General features: G+C 41.5%; 1 protein-coding gene across 1 annotated transcript in view; it reads left to right on the forward strand.

Annotated features, from left to right (window-relative positions):
• Positions 1–20,890, forward strand: part of adcy2a (adenylate cyclase 2a) — a gene marked incomplete at its 5' end in the record, with an annotated part of 286,803 nt that overhangs the window by 99,521 nt on the left and 166,392 nt on the right. Inside the window, one exon of the mRNA XM_079837559.1 lies at positions 15,306–15,467. Coding sequence (XP_079693685.1) covers positions 15,306–15,467 — 162 coding nt within the window. The remainder of the gene's footprint in view (positions 1–15,305; positions 15,468–20,890) is intronic.

Here is a 20,890-nt window from a genome sequence, read left to right on the forward strand (position 1 = left end):
GTGCGCGGCAGTCCTCCGTGAGGGGCTGCCGCTTTTACTTTCATTTTGTGTTTATTATTTGATTAAAAGTTGTTAAACGTTCGCCGGTTCCCGCCTCCTTCTTCCCTGAACAAACGAACTCCCGTACACGGAGCAAGAACAATCACTGCTGTACTGCTGATGTTGTGGTCCGGGAAAAGTCTTTTCCAGCTCGCTCCGTTAGTGGTGAAGGAGTTGCTGAATTATCGACTTTTGACAAACACCAAGGTCGTGTAGTAATGTAATTGCTGTCCGAATTCACATCTGAGTTTTCAAGAATATATCACTTCAAAACTCACTGTTTATATCCTTTATAGACCCTCTGTGCGGTTGCGTGAGCTGTAATTTGCATTTCTAGACTTGTATTTCTGGCAAGTGTTTACAAGAGCAAAATATTTCACCACCGCTCAAAAAATAAAAGAAGAAAAGCACGTAAACATTTGAATTGGGCTGTTATTCAAGGCAGCATTTATTCTTATCATATATGACATTTTATTGACAGCATACAATCATGTTATTGATTGCACGAGATATGCACCACGAGAGCAGCGCGTTCCGATCACAAAACTCTCCTCTCCACCGTGAATAAATAACAATCCGAATGCACGAGGTTTTATCACTGACACTGAGGTGGTGTGCTCCGTTAATGTGAGAATCAAAGGCGAACGGCGCGTGACATACGTCACGACCAAACGTTAGTGATTGGTTAGGCAGATCCAGAGTGACTCTTGGCAGATCCAATAGTTTTAAACTTCAACAGAGAACCCGCCTTCAAGGAAGTAAACGCTTGTCAATGGAGAGTGGCCAGACTCTATGTACAAATGAAATGTACGAGAGTCTGGTAAAACCAGGCTAGCTCCTTAGAGCTATAAGTTGTAATTTGCAGGAATTAACACAGTAGACCACGAAAGCGGCTAGCACTTTGAAATTTATTGGAAAAGGGGAGAATGCGAAGGCGGCACAAAACAGGGAAAAATGAGACCAGGCTGAGTCGTAAGATTTAAGGGTGGATTTAGTCATTCCCTTTCTCATGAGTTCTTTTGCTTCCGCCAGATATGAGGTGAGGCTATTCAATCTAGAATCGTTAGGCAAAAAGGAGGGCATGGAGCGCTGTAAGGAAGGGCGTCTGGGCAGAGGCAGCGAAATTCCTGGAATTCAAAACGGGAAAGAGCGTCAGCTTTGTTATTGTAAAAACCTGGAATAAATGTGGCTTTAAGAATGAAATTCTTTGTAATACTAATCCAGATAAGGCGTCTGATTAAACGATTGATAAAAGGAATAGATGAACGGCTTTTTTTGATTATTTCTACGGCAGCTTGGTTATCACACAGATCGGTTATCTTTTTCCTAGACCATTCGTTTCCCCAGAGTAGACATGATATGATAATGGGGTAGATTTCGAATAGCGCGGTAGATTTAATATCTGATGCAAGGTTAATGATCTCAGACGGCCATTTATGCGCGAACCACTTGTTCCCGAACATCCCCCGAAACCTGTGGATGGAGCAGCGTCTGTAAAATATTGAAGGGAGCTGGAAGTTTCAAAAGTGTCGTTGTAAAAGAAAGATATTCCGTTCCATTCATTTAGTAGGTGGGTCCAGAAACGTAATTCAGAAAGACATCCTTCGTCTAACGTGATTAAATCGTGTAGATTGTCAACTGTTTTTGACAAATCTAAGAGTCTGGATATGAAAGCACAGCCGTCAGGAATAATTCGCATAGCGAAATTAAAGTGACCTAATAAAGACAGCATATTTCGAAAGAGACCGAAGAGTTTGGATTTTGGAGATAATCTGGCGAATGCGTTTGAGCTTTTCTTCTGGGAGGGATGCTTGCATTGTTTTGCTATCCAATATGATGCCTAAAAATTTGAGTAGATGGACCGATTGTTTTTTCTTTTGACAAGGGAATTTTTAATTTGGAAAAAATTCTCTTGAGTTTAGATAGAGAGCGCTCAGCGGGACAGTTGGGAAAATCGACCACAAGAAAATTGTCTAATAAATGTAAAACGAAAGGGAGTTTACATTTGTTAAGCAGGATCCAGCATAAAGCTTCTGAGAGACAATCGAAAATCTTAGGGCTACTGCGGCAGCCGATAGTTAAACGCACTGCAAAGTAAATTTTAGATCTCCATCTGATACCGAAAAGGTGACATTGAGAAGGATGTATTGGCATGATTTTAAATGCGTCTGTTATGTTTGCTTTGCTTAACCATGCGCCTTCACCTGCTGTTTTGATTAATTGAATGGCGTGATCTATGGTAGCATACGAAAGAGAGAATATATCCTCCGGAATGAAGCTGTTAATACTAGGTGTAGAAGAATTGTGGGGAGAAGAGAGATCGATAATTAATATTTTCCTTCCTGAATATTTCCTAGTAGCAATACCTATAGGATTAATGCGGAAGGTAGGAAACAGATTTACTAAAAGGACCTGTTAGATATCCTTTATCTAGCTCTTTTTTAATTAGATTATCAACGATTTCGAGTTGATTTGTGGCTGACAGTAAATTTTTGCAAATGTGTATGGAGGAGGAATTAGACTGAGCCGAGCTAGGAAAGTTTGGTTGAAACGGGAGATATACAAAGCTGCTTTTGCTGAGAAAGACTTATGGTATTCGTAGAAGAGTGAGCCGCCATGATTAAGCACGAGGTCGGAAATGATGCCGTGGTATGTGTCCAACTCAGCTCTTCTATCTGGGAAAACTTTGCATAAAGTGTCTCTGTAAACGCCAAAAGCTACGTTGAATTGGGCTAGAGATAAACTTTTGGAAAGTCTTGGGTCGCAATCTTTAAGGACGACAGAAATGTCTCCACAATCAACAATGCGTTTATCGATTGCATTAGTAGAGAAAAGCTGGATTGCTGCTGCTGGAGAAATGAATGGAGACCCGTTTGGTGGAGCTGGCAGCGCTGAAGCGAGGGTGTGCCGTGGAGCTAGATTGATGCACAGTGTTACGTCGACCGTGTGATGATCTGTTGGGAGATCGCTGGATGTCGAAGGAGAAGGGCCGTTCTTTTCCAGAGTTGATACTCTGTTCTCCAGTTTCCCGATGGAGTCAACTTTATTTATATAGCGCTTTTAACAATGTTTTTTTTGTTTCAAAAGATTGTTTCAAAGCAGCTTTACAGTGTTAAACAGGAAAATAATGCAGCATAATTTTATTCAGCTGTATAGCCATTCTGGAAAAATTTCAAGTATCATACAGTGACAGTGTGGGCTTTAGATCAATAATTTGATCAGTAATTTAGTTTAAATGGTTAATTTAGTTTATTATTTAGATGTATTTCGATGTTTAGTTGAAAAATTTAGTGTCCCCAACTGAGCACGCCAAGCCAGAGGCAACAGTGGCAAGGAAACCAAAACCCCATTAGGTGACCTAATGGAGAAAAATAAACCTTGGGAGAAACCAGGCTCAGTCTGGGTGCCAGTTCTCCTCTGGCCAATTAACAAACAGCGTATTATTATTATTATTCTGGCAGTTTTACAGCTCGGAGGTCATAATAGATCAGAATATTCGAGGGACCGGGGGCAACATGCTGGAGACCAGACGCTGGAGAGCAGACGAGCGCTCCGGCGTATGGAGCTGTGAGGAGCTGCCTGGATCGTTCCAGTGGAAGGAGAGTTTGGGTTCTCTATATCAGAATCAGGGTCTGGATCGAAAGCTTGGTCTACCAAGGATAATATCTCATCGACCTCCAGATGAGACATTATTCCAAGTAAGTAGATTGTAGATTGTAAGAAGAGTAAACATATTATCGGAGTTCTCATAATTGCGCAGCATGCGGATGGCTGTTAGGATACGGTATAAGTAAAGCCACGTAGATGAGGAAGTACCATCTGATTGGTTGGTGTCGTAGAACTGAAAGAACCAATCGGCGATTAATAGAGTTTCATGACTGAACTTTGTATATATATATATATATATATATATATATATATATATATATATATATATATAACATTTGGGGGGGTTAAGAAAGTTATCTATATTCAATGGAGCTTGATGTCGGTGACAGTCAGAGGTACATTTTTATTCTACAAACCATAGTTTAATTTCTATTTTCTTTAATCTTCTTTAAGCGCAGAGGAGCAACGGTGTCTAAAGTGCTGGAAAAGAGAGAGTCAATAATTTCTGTTGCAACATCGAGCTCCTCTAGGCTATCTGGGATGCTGAGGAGATGAAACTGATGAGGGAGATTATTTACAAAGCAATCTTTAGTGGCAGCGGTGATAGTCCTGCCATATTTGAAACGAGGGGGCGGCTTTGCAGCCTTTGCTAAATTGAGTGTACACGATACTAGGTAATGATCTGAGATGTCATCACTCTGCTGCAGAATTTCAACAGTATTAACATTTATTCCATGTGACAATATAAGTCTAAAGTATGATTATGACAATGAGTGGGTCCTGACACATGTTGCCTAACTCCAATAGAGTTTAGAATGTCTCTAAATGCCAATCCCAATGCGTCCTTTTCATTGTCTACATGGATATTAAAGACACCAACAATTAGCACTTTATATGTAGCCAGTACTAACTCAGGAAATTCTTTGGTAAAGTCTGTATTGTACCCTGGGGTCCGTTCTTCGTATGTTGCTAACTCAGTTAGCTGATTTGATTGTTGAGGATTTTGCATGATCTTGGATTGTTTGGTTCTTCGACGCTCATCCTGGACTTGCTGTCATAGTAACAGGTCTGTAAATTTAAACCTGCTCGGGAGCAGGCTTATTTCATGTAAACAGGATTAGATTGCATCTTGAGGTGATACTTAAAATCTGTCCCAGCCACTGCTACTTTATTACAAGTTCATTACTGAACTAGGGACAATAATAATAATTTTAAATGATAATAATATAATATATTGAATATGTATGAGAATGTATATAATATTATAATGTTGTGTATAATAGGCTACTATAGACACAGCCACTTGATTGAGCGATTTATTTGTGATGGAATAATTACTTTATAATTTTATTGGAGGTTTACACACGTTGTACAGTTGCCCAGTGCATTAATTTAAGTGATCATGGATGGAATATGGGATGGCTTGATGCAGCGCAAGATATGCAGATAACTTGATCTTGACCTTAAGAAACTTTAATACTGTCACGTTACAAATCTGCTTCAAATTGAATTAAAAATTGAATTACAACATTGAAATAAAAATGTAAAGGGTGTACAAATACTGTATAAAATCGTGAATATAAATAATTGGTAATCATGTTTAAAAAAAAAAAAAACATTTATCATTTATCTATTATAACTTTTATGTTGGTTTGGTCGTTTAGCTGTTTCCTTATAAAGGTCCAGAAGTGTTTTGTGTTTTTGTGTGTAATTTGTCAAATTTTTTGCCAGGTGGCTTTTTTAATTATATGATGTTATTACGTTGCTGTCTTGACACCAGCCAATTGCTGCATTAATGATCGTGGTTTCGAGTATCAATGCATCTGCCCTCTTCAGGGAACACAAGAACGCGCAGTAATCTTAGATTATTTAATCCAGATATTTGAATCCAATCCGCAAATTCGTTTGAAGAACCAAATTAGGCAGAAATCAGTTATCAGGATTAAAAGATCTGGGATCTGTCAAATCATCTCAGATGTATTAAGCGAGGTATGAAGAACGGACTCCTGGTGGCTTGTATACAGCACAAATGTCAAACGGGATTTATCATTTACACTACATAACGTTATGTAAAGTAGGGATGGGAATCTTAAGGCACTTAATGATCAGATCCGATTCCGATTCTGGGAGTAACGATCCAATTCCCAAAACGATTCTTAACATACTTTTTTGGTAACTAATTATCCTGCTGTGGAAATACATGAACTTTATATTAACTATGCTATTTGTTTATAGTTAGAATATCTGTTTAACAGTATTGCCATATTAAAAAGGATTATGAAGATTTCTTTCAATACTTTTATTTTATTAACAAAGTTATATTCAGGATTAACAAGCTCTGAATGAAACTTAGAACATTTTAACAAAAAAAAAATGTCTTTACAGCAAAAAAAGTTTACTTTCAAGTCGAGTCAAATTTTATTTTTATAGCACATTTAAAAGCAACAGACTTACGCCAAAGGGCTGTACTTTGGTTAGAGCAAAAAAAAATTAAAATCTTTAAAACATAGGCTAATGCAGAAGAAAAACAGCAGGGGACATTATACATTAAATATAATACAAACTTAAATATTCAACATCTAGGCCTACCATAGTTTATCTTTGCTCTTTCTCCAGCTCTGAGTGTAACCGCGTAAAATGTTTCTTCATATTAGTCGTGTTGCCGAAATATTTGAATTTGGTGCCACAGACTTTGCACACAGTATGGCTTTTTTCAACGGCACCTTTTTCGGTGTCTTCAGAAAATCCAAAATGTTGCCACACAGTCGATTTCAAATTTGATGGAGCAGGTCGTAGTTTGTCCATTTTATCTTCAATTTCACCCTTTGCCGCGAGTTTAATTGACAGGCGATCTGACCAATCACATCGCAGAATCTGCCGGTTTGTCCGACAAAGCAGTCAGGAGAGTTAGTAGATTAACGTGGCTGGACTTGAACTTGAAAGACGGTGTTTACTGACGTCTTTTCCGCGGTTGAAACAACATTTCTTTTAGTGTTCATTCATGTTAATTTGATGCTTATCAATGAACTAGAAGGAAGAGATGATCGGTTCTCGAGCAGCTTTAACTGAGGCGCTACAGCGATTACAACACATTAAAGAGCCACAAAACGCTATTTGTGGTTTACATTTCTTTAAAAAAGACAACATTTTGTTTCATATCAAAAGTAACTTGCTCTCGACTGTCTGTCGGCGTGTTGTCAGAAACCTCTTTGCTCCGCGATGTATTTTCTCTACATATGTATGTGGCGTGAGAGGCCCATGGCTTGTCGGACATAGCAACAGTAACTAAAGGGGGCGGTCTTTGCAAACAGTTCACCAGCAAACGAACGTTCGTCTATCAACGGGTTTTTCTGTTTGGCCAGTGACCACGCACGCGCACAGTGGAGAAGTGGCAGTTTGAATTGAACACAGAATCGATTCTGAATTTTTGAGAATCGATTCTGAATTGTTAGATAACGAATAGCGATGCATTGATGCATCAACCTTTTCTCCCACCCCTAATGTAAAGCACCAAAACTTCAAAAGAATTATATTTGAAACTAGACTTCTGAGTAATACTGAAGATATTATTATAAATTACAGCAACCCCTCCCCATTTGCCTTTCAGACGCGGCTCGTGTTTATATCAATAATTTTGAGGGGTGGACTCTTTTAAAGTAATAGTCGTCATGCTGTAGTGAATTACTTTTTGAGTACCTAATACTGCTCATGTCACAGACACGTCAGGTTCCAACCTCCACCAATCACAGCGCACTCCATCCCCAGAGTACTGATCACCATCACCTGCACCTCATCACGGCACTCATCACCAGCACTATAAGATACACACTCACACAGCACTCCATGTCCGGTCTCGTTCGCATATACGTCATGCTATGCTTACCTCAAGGACTTCTCCACACATACTTACCTGTCTCCAGCGTGTCTCCTTCCGTCTGTGTTCCTCGTCTGCTGTGTGGGTGTGTTCCAGTCAGTTCCCCAGTTCTCCAACGATCTCCAGGCTCCAACGTTCACCTATCTCCAAAACAAAGGACCGTAACTATCTCGATCATATCACATCTAAGTCTACCAACAACCAGTCAACTCACCTGTGTCATAACATCTGCTCTACTGTGGTTTAATAAACTACCATTACCTGTCACGTCTGTGTCTGCCTCCTGTGTACTGTAACAGAAGACCGGACCTAACACAGAAGACCCAGTATGAGCCAACCGGATCCGTTCCAAGAACTGGTAGATGCGCTTCGGCGCACATTTCCTCCACCACCCACTCCAGTTACTGTTCCTGCACCAGCGCACACCAGCAACTCTGTCAACAACCCTCCTTCACTACCTCCGTATGCAAGTCGCATGGCCAAACCGGCGCCCTACTCAGGATCGGCGGAGAATTGCAGCGGATTCCTGCTGCAATGCACACTGGTCCTGGAGATGCAGCCGCACCTGTACCTGAGCGACACTTCAAAGATTGCTTTCGTCATCTCTCAGCTCAGCGGCAAAGCATTAATGAGGGCCGATTCCATCTGGTCACAACAGGGCGCGGTAACGCAATCATACACAGCGTTTATTTCCCACTTCCGGGAAGTATTTGGAAAACCAATCACAGACTCTTCAGCTGGTGAGAAACTTTATAACTTAAAACAAGGATCCATGTCTATTTACGATTATGCTTTGCAATTCAGAACGCTTGCAGCAGTCAGCGGATGGAATGAACAGGCGTTGATAACAACGTATCGGCAAGGATTGGAACCTCGGGTACGGCTGCATCTCGCTGCATGCGAGGACTCCATCGGCCTTGAGAAGTTCATCCAGCACTCCATTCGCTGCGCCACTCGCATGCAAGCGTGCATCCAAGAGCACCAGGACCAGTATCCCATCAACGTGCCCTTCCGCCGATCCGAACCCGTCAGCACCCCAGAACCAGCCCACGAACCCATGGAAATGGAAAATTCCCGCCTAACTTCTGAAGAACGCCGCCGTCGACCCCGTCTCTGTTTCTATTGTGGTGAACCTGGGCATGTCATTGCTGCATGCCCCACACAACACCCACGGCCCATGGTGAGTGCTATTATTCCTGCTGATCATAAAATGAAACCACTCACCACTGTCGTCATCCTTACTGCCGTTAATGTCTCCCTTTCAGTGGTCGCGCTCCTCGACTCGGGGTCAGCCGGCAACTTCCTCTCCGGTGCAATCTGCCGCCAGTTACACCTCAAGACCACTCCGTCTCCGACCATCTACAGGATCAGCTCCATAACCGGCAGACCCCTCAGTCGCAAGCACGTCCGCACCGTGGCTGGACCAGTTACTCTACAAGTAGGTCTATTACACCGTGAAGAGGCTCACATGCTGGTTCTGGAGGATTCAACTGCTGATGTGGTTCTGGGGCGCCCCTGGTTGGAGCAGCACAACCCGACCATCTCCTGGAAGACGGGTGAAATCCTGAAGTGGGGCGACACTTGCTTCTCTTGATGTCTAACAGAACTTCCTCTTCCATCATCGTCTCCGCCTGATTTGACTCTCTGTGCCACATCCATCGAAAGTCCAGTTGAACAACGCTCTGCCCGCAACGGGCTTCCAAGCTGCCTCCACACCGGCCATGGGACTGTGCCATCGACCTGCTTCCGGGTGAACCAGTACCAAAGGGTAAGATATACCCGTTATCCATCCTGGAGGAGAAGGCCATGGAGGATTACATCAAGGAAGCCCTCGCCCAAGGTTACATCAGGCCGTCTACGTCCCCTGCTGCTTCCAGCTTCTTCTTCGTGGCAAAAAAGGACGGAGGCTTGCGGCCATGTATCGATTATCGTTCACTCAACAAGATCACTGTCAAGTTCCGATATCCCCTTCCTCTCGTCCCAGCATCCCTAGAACATCTCCGTGGTGCCACTGTGTTCACCAAGCTGGACCTCCGCAGCGCATACAACCTCATCCGGATACGTGAGGGGGACGAGTGGAAGACTGCCTTTATTACCCCTACTGGACACTATGAATATCTCGTCATGCCGTATGGATTGGTAAACGCCCCCTCCGTATTCCAGGATTTCATCCATGAGGTGCTCCGGGAGTTCCTCCATCGATTCGTTCTAGTCTACATCGACGACATACTCATCTACTCCCGGAGCCAGGCCGAACATCGCCAACACGTTGCGGAGGTCCTCAACCGTCTACGTCAGTTCCACCTGTTCCTCAAGGCAGAAAAATGTTCATTCCACCAAGCATCAGTTTCCTTTTTGGGTTATCACATAGACCACAGTGGCATCCGGATGGACGAGAGGAAGGTGGAATCCATCACCAACTGGCCAGAACCCAATACCATCAAAGAACTCCAACGCTTCCTCTGTTTCTCAAACTTCTACAGACGTTTCATTAAGGGTTACAGTTCAATCACTCATCCACTCACCAGTATGTTACGCAATAAGCCCAAGTCTCTGTTCTGTAGCCCGGCAGCCACCAACGCCTTCGAACAACTCAAGAAAGCCTTCACCACCACTCCCTTACTAGTCCATCCAGACCCAGAAAGACCCTTCATCGTGGAAGTGGATGCCTCCACAACTGGAGTGGGAGCGGTGTTGTCGCAGCAGCAGGGGACGCCTAGTAGACTCCATCCATGCGCCTTCTTCTCCCGCAAGCTCAGCCCGGCGGAAGTCAACTACTCCATCGGTGACAGGGAACTCCTTGCAGTTAAGCTTGCCTTGGAAGAGTGGAGGCATTGGTTGGAGGGAGCCAAACATGCGTTCCTGGTGCTAACGGATCACAAGAACCTAGAATATGTTCGATCAGCCAAGAGACTAAACCCAAGACAAGCCCGTTGGGCTATGTTTTTCTCCCGCTTCAGTTACACCATCTCCTATCGCCCAGGTACCAAGAATATTAAGGCTGATGCTCTCTACCGTCTTCATGCTCCTGATGAACAAACCGAAGAACCAGAACCCATTATTCCAAGTTCCCTCATCATAAGTCCTATTACCTGGTCTGAAGAAACTATCCCCTCCTCCAATGCCTCCACGAACACTCCGCCGGGCTGTCCACCATTCTTGCTGTACATCCCACGGACACGACGCACTCCCACCATTCACTCGGCTCACACATCACTTGGTACTGGTCATCCGGGGGTCAATGAAACCCTCTCGTTGCTAAAAGAACGCTTCTGGTGGCCAGGGATGGCTAAGGATGTCAGAAGGTACGTGCAGGGCTGTAGGGAGTGTGCCATTTCCAAATCTCCTCGTCATCTACCAAGTGGGAAACTCCTTCCTCTGCCCGTTCCAGAACGCCCATGGTCACACCTAGGAGTGGATTTCATCACTGACCTGCCGGTCTCAGACGGTAATACCACCATCCTAGTAGTGGTTGATCGTTTCTCTAAATCCTGTCGTCTGATCCCACTTCCAGGTCTGCCTACTGCCATGGAGACAGCCGAAACACTCTTCAACCAAGTTTTTAGATACTTCGGAGTACCAGAAGACATTGTCTCAGACCGAGGTCCCCAGTTCATATCCAGAGTATGGAAATCGTTCTTCTCCCTCCTAGGTGTGGCCGTTAGCCTGACGTCGGGGTATCATCCACAATCGAACGGGCAGACGGAAAGGAAGGTACAGGAAATTGGCCGCTTCCTACGTACCTTCTGTCATGACCACCAGGACTCTTGGAACCAGTTCCTGGGTTGGGCCGAGTACGCCCAAATCTCACTGAAACAGTCGACCACAGGACTCACCCCGTTCCAGTGCGTACTCGGCTTCCAACCTCCACTATTCCCCTGGGATGGGGAACCCTCCGATGTTCCAGCAGTGGACTACTGGTTCCGAGAGAGCGAGAGGGTCTGGGACTCAGCCCACCATCAGTTCATTGGCCCATTCCCCATCATCAAGCAGGTCAATCCAGTCACCTATCAACTCCGTCTTCCACAAGGGTATCGTATACATCCCACTTTCCATGTGTCACTACTGAAAGCTCACCATCCCTCTGTTTCACCCACAGGACCTGACGTAGTTCCCGCCGAACCCCCCCTTCCACTTATCCTGGAGGACTTGAACTGCCTACAAGGTGCACGAGATCTTGAACTCCCGACGTTGTGGTGGTCATCTGGAATTCTTAGTGGATTGGGAAGGATATGGCCCCGAGGAACGCTCCTGGGTCCCAAGGAACGACATCTTAGATCCCAGTTTACTCCAGACCTTTCACGACAGTCACCCTGAGAAACCGGCACCGCGGGGTAGAGGACGTCCACCACGGCGTCGGGGTTCTCGGCCCTCTGGAGCGGGCCGTGGAGGGGGGGGTACTGTCACAGACACGTCAGGTTCCAACCTCCACCAATCACAGCGCACTCCATCCCCAGAGTACTGATCACCATCACCTGCACCTCATCACGGCAAACATCACCAGCACTATAAGATACACACTCACACAGCACTCCATGTCCGGTCTCGTTCGCATATACGTCATGCTATGCTTACCTCAAGGACTTCTCCACACATACTTACCTGTCTCCAGCGTGTCTCCTTCCGTCTGTGTTCCTCGTCTGATGTGTGGGTGTGTTCCAGTCAGTTCCCCAGTTCTCCAACGATCTCCAGGCTCCAACGTTCACCTATCTCCAAAACAAAGGACAGTAACTATCTCGATCATATCACATCTAAGTCTACCAACAACCAGTCAACTCACCTGTGTCATAACATCTGCTCTACTGTGGTCTAATAAACTACCATTACCTGTCACGTCTGTGTCTGCCTCCTGTGTACTGTAACGGCTCACAGGAGTGTGCGCATAAATGTTTTAATTAAACTTATTTCCTGATAATCCTAGTTCTGTCATGACAACTCTCCGAGTGTTTGACATGGTAATGGATAATACAATGTTGATATATTTGGTTTTGGCGAAATAGATCTGCTATCCTGCTGCTGCTGTTGGTTATTGTTGCTGCTGCTGTAGAGCAAGTACGGGACTTGCTACTGCCAATACATATACAACACGCTGCAAGTAAGACATGCTGCTGCTGTACAATATAGCATACATGAATTACCCATTGCAAATCTATACAGGTGGAGCTGAGGAAGGTGGAGTGTTTCTGAGCACACTGCAATTGCTACAGCAAATTGCTACAGCAAATGCAGACTAAGGGCCAGATATATTCTAAATAGGGCAAATTAGTATGAGAGTGCCAGTCCAAAAAAGTGCCAATGGGAGTGGAAAGTTCTACCAGAAAGACTTAGAAGGCAGATGAACGTTTACATGGTATTTATTCCAAAAAGTATTAACAGATGGTAGTGAGCAACAATGATTCATGTTTAGCTGTATAGAAAAGTTATTTGGCGTAGGCCCCATCCTCAGTCCAAATTCGGCTGATCCTGCCTGAAGATTAAGGCAGATGTGTATAGCCTACCCCCAATGAATGGATATGGGCCAACCTGGTGGTGGTGGGGAAGATGGAGGGGAATGTCAGAGTCATCAACTACGAATGTGAAACAGATAATTCAGTGCTTATATACTCCGTGTCAAGCAGTGATTGGCCAGACATATTATTATGAATGAATGAAGTGGCCTTAGAGTCTTCCTGGTAGAACCTTTGCTAAAAACTTTTCTGCATGTGATTACTGGCGATGCACAAATTAAAGAACACAAACACCAGAGGTGGACAGTAACTAAGTACATTTACTTGAGTACTGTACTTAAGTACACTTTTTGAGTATCTGTACTTTACTGAAGTATTATTTTTTAGGGATACTTTTACTTTGACTTCACTACATTTGAAAGGCAAATATCGTACTTTTTACTCCACTACATTTCTATCAAGGTGCTCGAAGACGAAAGTCGTTTCTGTAGCAGCTTTGAAAGTCAGTGGATGATTTTTTTTTCTTCTTTAAAAGGTTTTTTTTTTGTTTGTTTTTTTGCAGACAGACTATCAGTAATCACTCATGTAGGGTCATGTGAAGTTTCCTAACAATTTTTTGAACACTGATCAGTTTATAGCAAAATGGAAGAAGACGGTTCCTTGGCACAGTGTGTGCACCCATGGCCATACTTAAAAAGTGTGTTTCAGTTTTCTCAAAAGATTAAAGATTAGTTTTGTTGGTATACACTTGATGCATGTCTCATAAAATGTAAAAAAAATTAAATGTCTGGGAGAAAGAGAAGAGTAAACAGTTGGAAGAATATCGGATGCGTATCAGAGTATAGGGTACATGCATTCCCTGAAATGAAATGAAATGACATTTTGCAGGTTGGGATGTCTGTGAAATGAGTTTAAGGTAGTCGTATGCTGGCATGTCGGATAGAGCATCACTGACTGGCTTAAACCACCATAATGGCATTTATACAACAATAATAAAATAATGCATTGACATACAAATGAAAATGTACTTTTGATACTCAAGTACATTTAAAAACAAATACTTCTGTACTTTTACTTAAGTAAAAATCTGTTTTTAGAACTTTCACTTGTAACGGAGTAATATTTGACCAGTAGTACTTTTACTTTTACTCAAGTAATAGAGTTGTGTACTTTGTCCACCTCTGACAAACACAGATCATTTCCATAATGACCAACACATGTACCAAGAGCAGCGCAAATTTGCCTCTGGTTTAAGACATGCTTTTTTTGGGCAGTAAATTGTCTGGCGCAAACCTTAGTAAATCACCATGCATGATTTATTTAAATACTTTCCTCCCAAATATTTTGTGTCTAAAAGGGAAACTCCTACAAATGCAAATGCAATACAGTCAGCTGCAAAAATAACCCTGTCCACACCTTTTCAGTGCACATTTTTCATTGCATGTCTTTAGTAAATCCTGAAAGTAGCAGTTTTTAATGCCAAAATAGGGTTTGCACAGGTGCAAGCTGTACTGTCAGTACTGTAAATCTAAGTATTTGAAGGTTGAGCAGCGAGTTTATTGGCTATTGGCTATTGTTACAGAAAGAACCAGTCAGCTGTGCCCAGAATGATGTGATTGCAAGCAGATTGAGTTAAGGACCTGTCAGCCTGCGCCATCTAGAGTTTCATGACAGAATTTTGTATTTTTGAGTATGCAGGTGTCACTGGAGGCTTTGTATAAACAAAATTACTTTATATAAGCATAGTTAAACCAACAAAATGAAACTCTAAACAACATATCAATCATCAGTCTTGACAACTTTTCACCCACATGACTGAGAACAAGAGACTAATAATGCTCCACTGAACTCAACTCTGCACAGCTCAGAATTATAAGGGAAACCAGTGCAAGGTGTCACACTCCAATGAATATGTTAATACTACAGGGTATAGGGTCATTTTTATTGTCAATTTCTCTATAGGCACATACCTAAGTCTTGCCTACAAAAAGACCTTCAAACATTTCCATTTTTTATTGTCCTGGAAAAATATACAATCAACACACTGTAGCTGGTGTTATCATACTATATATGTTATAAAGGCTAGCATACTATATAAAGGTTTTTGCAGAAAAATTTTGCACAAAACTAAACACAATTTCAAACCATTATTTTGAGCAACCCATAAGGATCCTAATCAATTAGAAATAAAATTACATTAAAAAAAAAAGTTACCTGTCCCAACCTGACAAAACAGAGCACAATTTTCTTTTTGCTAAGACAACTAACACCTGACACAACCAAAAGTATGTGTCATAATGTTTTACTGTCTCTGTTTCTGTTTACTCTGATTCCAGGTGTCTTTCTTCTTGTTCATCATCTTTGTTGTATACACCATGCTTCCCTTCTCCATGAGGGATGCCATCATAGCCAGCGTGCTCACCGCGTCCTCTCATACTGTTGTCCTCAGTGTCTGCCTCTCCTCTGCAGTCGACCAGGTGGAGCCCCTGGTATGGCAGGTCAGTGCTCTCCCGTCTGTCTTGTTTTGTGCGTGCTAAGAGCTATGAGCTTTACCCTGTGCACCAACTGCCTTGTTGGTTGAGACCATTGCCAATTGCTTGTGATTGTGCGTGTGTCTGTGAGAACAATTACGTATGCTTATTAAGCCAGAGATGTTTGTTGTTGTTTGTAAATTGGATGCTTATTGTCATACTCATAAATCATTTTAAAAAAAGCTTTGGGTTTGTTGATAACATGATTAATATTCATATATAATTTATGCACATTTCTGAGATGGTATCAGTCTTAATTAAGGTGGCCAGATTTCTGAAATAAAAACAGGAACATGGGGTCGTTTAGTTTAGTGGTAAATGTATTATTCAAATATAATGCTATCATTCAAGGGTTAAAAAAGTAGGACAATTTTATTTTTGTGTATTTCGACCAATATGAATGTAGTGCTCTGATGAACTATGGTATATAATATTCTGTCATGATTGCATTGGGCCCTATTTTAACGATCTGAGCACATGGTCTGAAGCGCATAGCGCAGGTGCACTTAGGGCATTTCCGAATCCACTTAGTTTAATGATGGAAAAAATGGTCGGCGCGCCAGGCACATGGTCTAAAAGGGTTGTTCCCAGTGTCTTAATGAGTCATGGGTGTGTTTTGGACGTAACGTGCAATAAACCAATCAGAGTTTCATCTCCCATTCCACTTAAAAGCCAGTTGTGCTTGCACCATGGCGGATTCGCTATTTACATGGTGGAACATGCGAGCGGAAAGATTGAAGATTTCCAGAGGGAAATCCTTTTGTTTTAATATTTAAAAATGTTTTTGTGCAGAGTGTACTCGCTTTGTGGACCCGCGTAGGCGCATATTACTAACACACCCTTTAAAGGTGTAGTATTTATGAGGAATTATTGATAGAAATGCAATATAATATACATAACTATGTTTTCAGAGGTGTATAAAGACCTTACATAATGAATCTTTTTTTTTTAAATTACCTTAGAATGAGCCATTTCTATCTACATACACCGTGGGTCCCCTTACAGTGAAGTCACCATTTTGTGGCATCATGTTTTTAAAGTAACCCTAAATAGACAAACTGCTCTGCTGTTTCGGACGACAACATCTTTGTCCTGTGCCGGTGACCGTAGATTCTCTATGTGCTTTGCAAGGGAGGGGTAAGCGGTGGGCTGTTGCAACCTTACCACTAGATGCCGCTAAAATTTACCTTTATATAATACAAAAAATACTGCGTATTGTTGGCACGTTTGCTACTTTGAGGCAACTGAAAACGACTGCGACTTTAGACTAGGTTTAAGTTGGTCAATGGCGCAGTCGTTTTTAATTGCCTCAACGTGCCAACAATGCGCCTGAACACACCACATTTTCAAACCAGCTCGCTCATGGATGAACAGATGGGCGCGAGTGCATTTGCTATTTAAACAACATGGTGCTGGACGTGAAAATGATAACTACGCCAGGTTGAAACTAGCAAAAAACACTTGCGTCTGGCCTTGGCGTCACATTGCGCTGGATGTATGATAGGGCCCATTTACACACATGACATTTGTTGCCCTCAAACTAATGCTTGTCAACTGATAATGGCGTCAGCATGCATCCAAAACAATGTGTAAATACTTACAGTTACTACATAATTATGTAAAACAAAATCAAATTTTGAAATCTAAATAGTATCAAATAAAATGTAATACTATGAAGAGAAACAGAGACTGTACTTACTCTCTTTATTGCATTACATTTGTGCAATTACGGAGCGTTTTAACAACGTATATTCTTTTATTTTCTTTTATTATTTTCTTTTCTTAATATTCTTACAGTTTCATACACAAACATGAGCCTCAGTGAACTTTAGACATGAAGGTAAAGTTGATCTAATTATGTAATTTTAAAGCTTTTTTGTGAAACGTAAAATAATTAATTTGAAATGACTGAAATTACACCTTTTTTAACAAGCATATGAAATAAATATATTGTATTAGATAGTATTTCACTGTGGGAACACAGTAAAAAAAAAAGGGACATTTCTGAGTGCAGCTCCAGCTGAGGAAGGCCATCCAAAACATCTCATGAGTGTCCCCAGAAAACGGGGACATCTGTTCACCCAAGACTAAATATAACTATCTGTAAATATTAGATGAGAGTGACCTTCCCTTGGTATAATGTTCCTTATTTAGGCATTTTCAAATGTTATAAATCAAAGTCATTTGATATTACCAAAGTAATTTGCCCTTATTCATTTTGTTTCAATCTCTTCTTATATAATTGTCACGAATTGCATTACATATGGTCTCTGATTCAATTTTCAATCAGATTGCTTGTTTAGAAAATCCAGAAATCTTCAAATAAACAAGCAAATGTGACCTTTTAGTAAAAGCCCATTTCTGTGAAGGGCATACAATAATATAATGTATTTTAAATTTTGTGTAAAAGGTCAAAATGTATATGAACAGAAGCCCTTAATGTATTTATAAAAAGTCAATTAATTTTCCATTTCCAGTCCATTTCCAGTCTATGTTTGTTTTTGTGAAATGTGAGGACATTCCATAGGCGTAATGGTTTTTATACCGTACAAACCGTATTTTCTATCCCCTTACACTGCCCCTGTCCCTAAACCTAACCCTCACAGGAGACTGTGCAGTTCACTTTCTGTAAAAAATTTATAAGCATTTTGAAAAGTGAGGACATGGGGAACGTCCTCATATTTCACCCTCTTTTTGTAATACCTATGTCATACCCATGTCATTATACACATTTGTGTCCTGATATTTCACGAAAACATGCCCACACACACACACACACACACACACACACACAAAATCCTACCTGACTCTCTCACTATTGCCAAATGCTGTTTCTACTCATTATTTCTCACATGGTCTCGACGTCTTTCTCTCCCTGGCATGCTATGTCTTTTGGTCTTGGGTAGAGAGAGTCTTGAAAGCTGTGCAATCTGTAACATCTGGAATCCCCTAGGCACAAGACTGAGAGGCACTTTGACAAACTGCTGCTAGGCATCTTTGGGGAAGAACAAAACTGAGAGCTGTGCATTGAAAAATACATTAATATGCGTCCGAAGTAGCAATTTTGTGCATATCATGTGAACTTGTGGAGACTGAAATAATAAAATGTGTAAAAAAAATCTTTATTATCATTACTACATAAATTATTATTACTATTAATATATGGTATATAATATAGCCTATGTATATATATTGGGGAATTTTTCTTCCGGGAAGTGTGTTAAATCTGCCAGCTGGAGTGCCCATGATCTCCACCAGAGGGCACTTCTCCCGTCTCCTTTGCTTTCCTATCAGGAACTGCATTTCCAATAACCCATTGACTGAAATTACATTTGATTACTTACACCTGTGTCTCATTATCTTGTTAATGCCTGCCAAATGCTGCGTTCCAGACAGATCGGAATTTAGATTTTTTTCCACTCCACATTAAATAACATCTGGAACGCCACTCAAAAGTCGGACATTCGGCGTGTGAACGCGGGGTATATCGATCAACCCCGACCTCAGCAAGATGCATCATTTGACTTTCAAGATGTCGGCGTGTTCTGCTTCCAATGAGCATAAATGTAAAAACAAACTTTAACATTAGACATTAAGTTTATGTAAACTAAACCAGGCCACTTTTGGCTTTATTGCTAATTGACACATTACCTTATCTTTGCTGAATGAATGTGGACCAGGTTATAATAATAATAATAATTGCCTTGACCCCAGACTTTTTAACGGCATTGCACATAAATCACCCTACATCTTGTGTCCTTCACTTGTTCTCGGTTTTGGGTGTTTTTTTTTCCGCCTATATATATATAATTTTTTTTCTCTCTATTTTTACGAATGATTTTTTTCTTTCTCAATAATATTTGATCTTTTTGAGTGAGTTTGTGCGAGTATTTTGAGGCGGCATTAGTATGGCGTCTATCCCCGCGGGCCGGGGTAGCGTCACCTGTGTCGCTCCGCCATGGAATCAGGTGTGTACCGGCACTGATGAAGATGTGCTGCTAGCAATCGGGGAAAAAATTGGATATGAAAACATTACTACGGCATCCTGGATGGCTAGTGAGATTAGGATGGTCCCACGGGGGTGTAAAAACACTGCTCTGAAACTGCTCATTCAGACGGCAGGTGTTTATGTTCCTAAACGAACCAGAGTTGGATATTTCATTTAGAGTCTTACATGAAGGGAAGGCATATGTTATCTACGCAAACACTGGTAGCATGAAATGTTTTGAGTGTGGGGACATCGGGCATAAAAGGCACACATGTCCACATAAGGCCCAGGTCAGTGAAGTGGAAGTTAGGCCTAGTACTTCTGCTGTTGGTGAGAGTAGTAAGTCAACTTCTGAGGATGTGCAGCTTCAAGCTGCATCACAGAGGAACGTTGATAGTGATAGTTTGATTGAAAGTCAGACTGAAAATGTTAATGAAATGGTTGATTCTGGTAAAAGTCATGATGTTTCTGGATGATGCGTTCTCTGATATATCTGACATTGGATTACAGTGTGGAAATGTGGAGGATGGATATACATTGCAAGATATAAATGGTTTTTTGGATGTGACCTTCGGTAGAACTATTGAAGTTAAAGATTTTCTTCCTGATTTAGATAAATTCATTCATACAGTGAAATTGTTGCAGAGAAATGTTAGCTTTGAGGCTTTAAGTAAACAAAAAAGGTTCAGGTTGAAGAAGATGATAACAAAGTTAAGAAGGGATAAAGCAGGTGCCGCACAAAAAAGATCAAATGTTTAAGTCACATGAGGTGAATCACTTCATGAGGTGAATCATTTTTCTGTCCTCTTTATATTTTCTTTTTTCTATGGAGCTTTTGAGGCTGGGCTCTTTAAATACGAATGGGGGTAGGGATGTGAACAAATTGGCAATGGTAGCGGAGTTATTTAGTATCAAACAGGTAAACGTAGCTTTCTTACAAGAAACACACACTAGTTTAGATAATGAAGCTGAAGGGAGTAGATGGTGGGAAGGAAAAAGTGTTTTAAGTCATGGGACAAATATGAGTGCTGGCATAGCCATCTTATTTTCTAAAGAAATTAATGTAAACATTTTGATGGTAGAAGAAATTGTAAAGGGAATATGAGGGATCTATCGTCTTATTGATAAATGTGTATGCACCCAATAATGGACCTGAGCGTGTGAGGCATTTTTTAAAGTTAAGGAATGCGATTCAGAAAATTGATGACACTGTTTGTTCCACCATTGGAGGGGACTGGAATTGTACTATTGATTTTATTATTGATAGAAATGGAGAAGAACCCCATCATGAATCAGCTGTTGTATTGTCAAAGTTTTTAAAAGAGTTTGAATTAATATATATTTGAAAAAAAAAAGAAATGCAACAATTAAACAGTATACCTGGCTCAAAGCATCTAATAAT

This window comes from Gobio gobio, assembly GCF_949357685.1.
Source record: "Gobio gobio genome assembly, chromosome: 15".
NCBI classification, from domain to species: Eukaryota; Metazoa; Chordata; class Actinopteri; order Cypriniformes; family Gobionidae; genus Gobio; species Gobio gobio.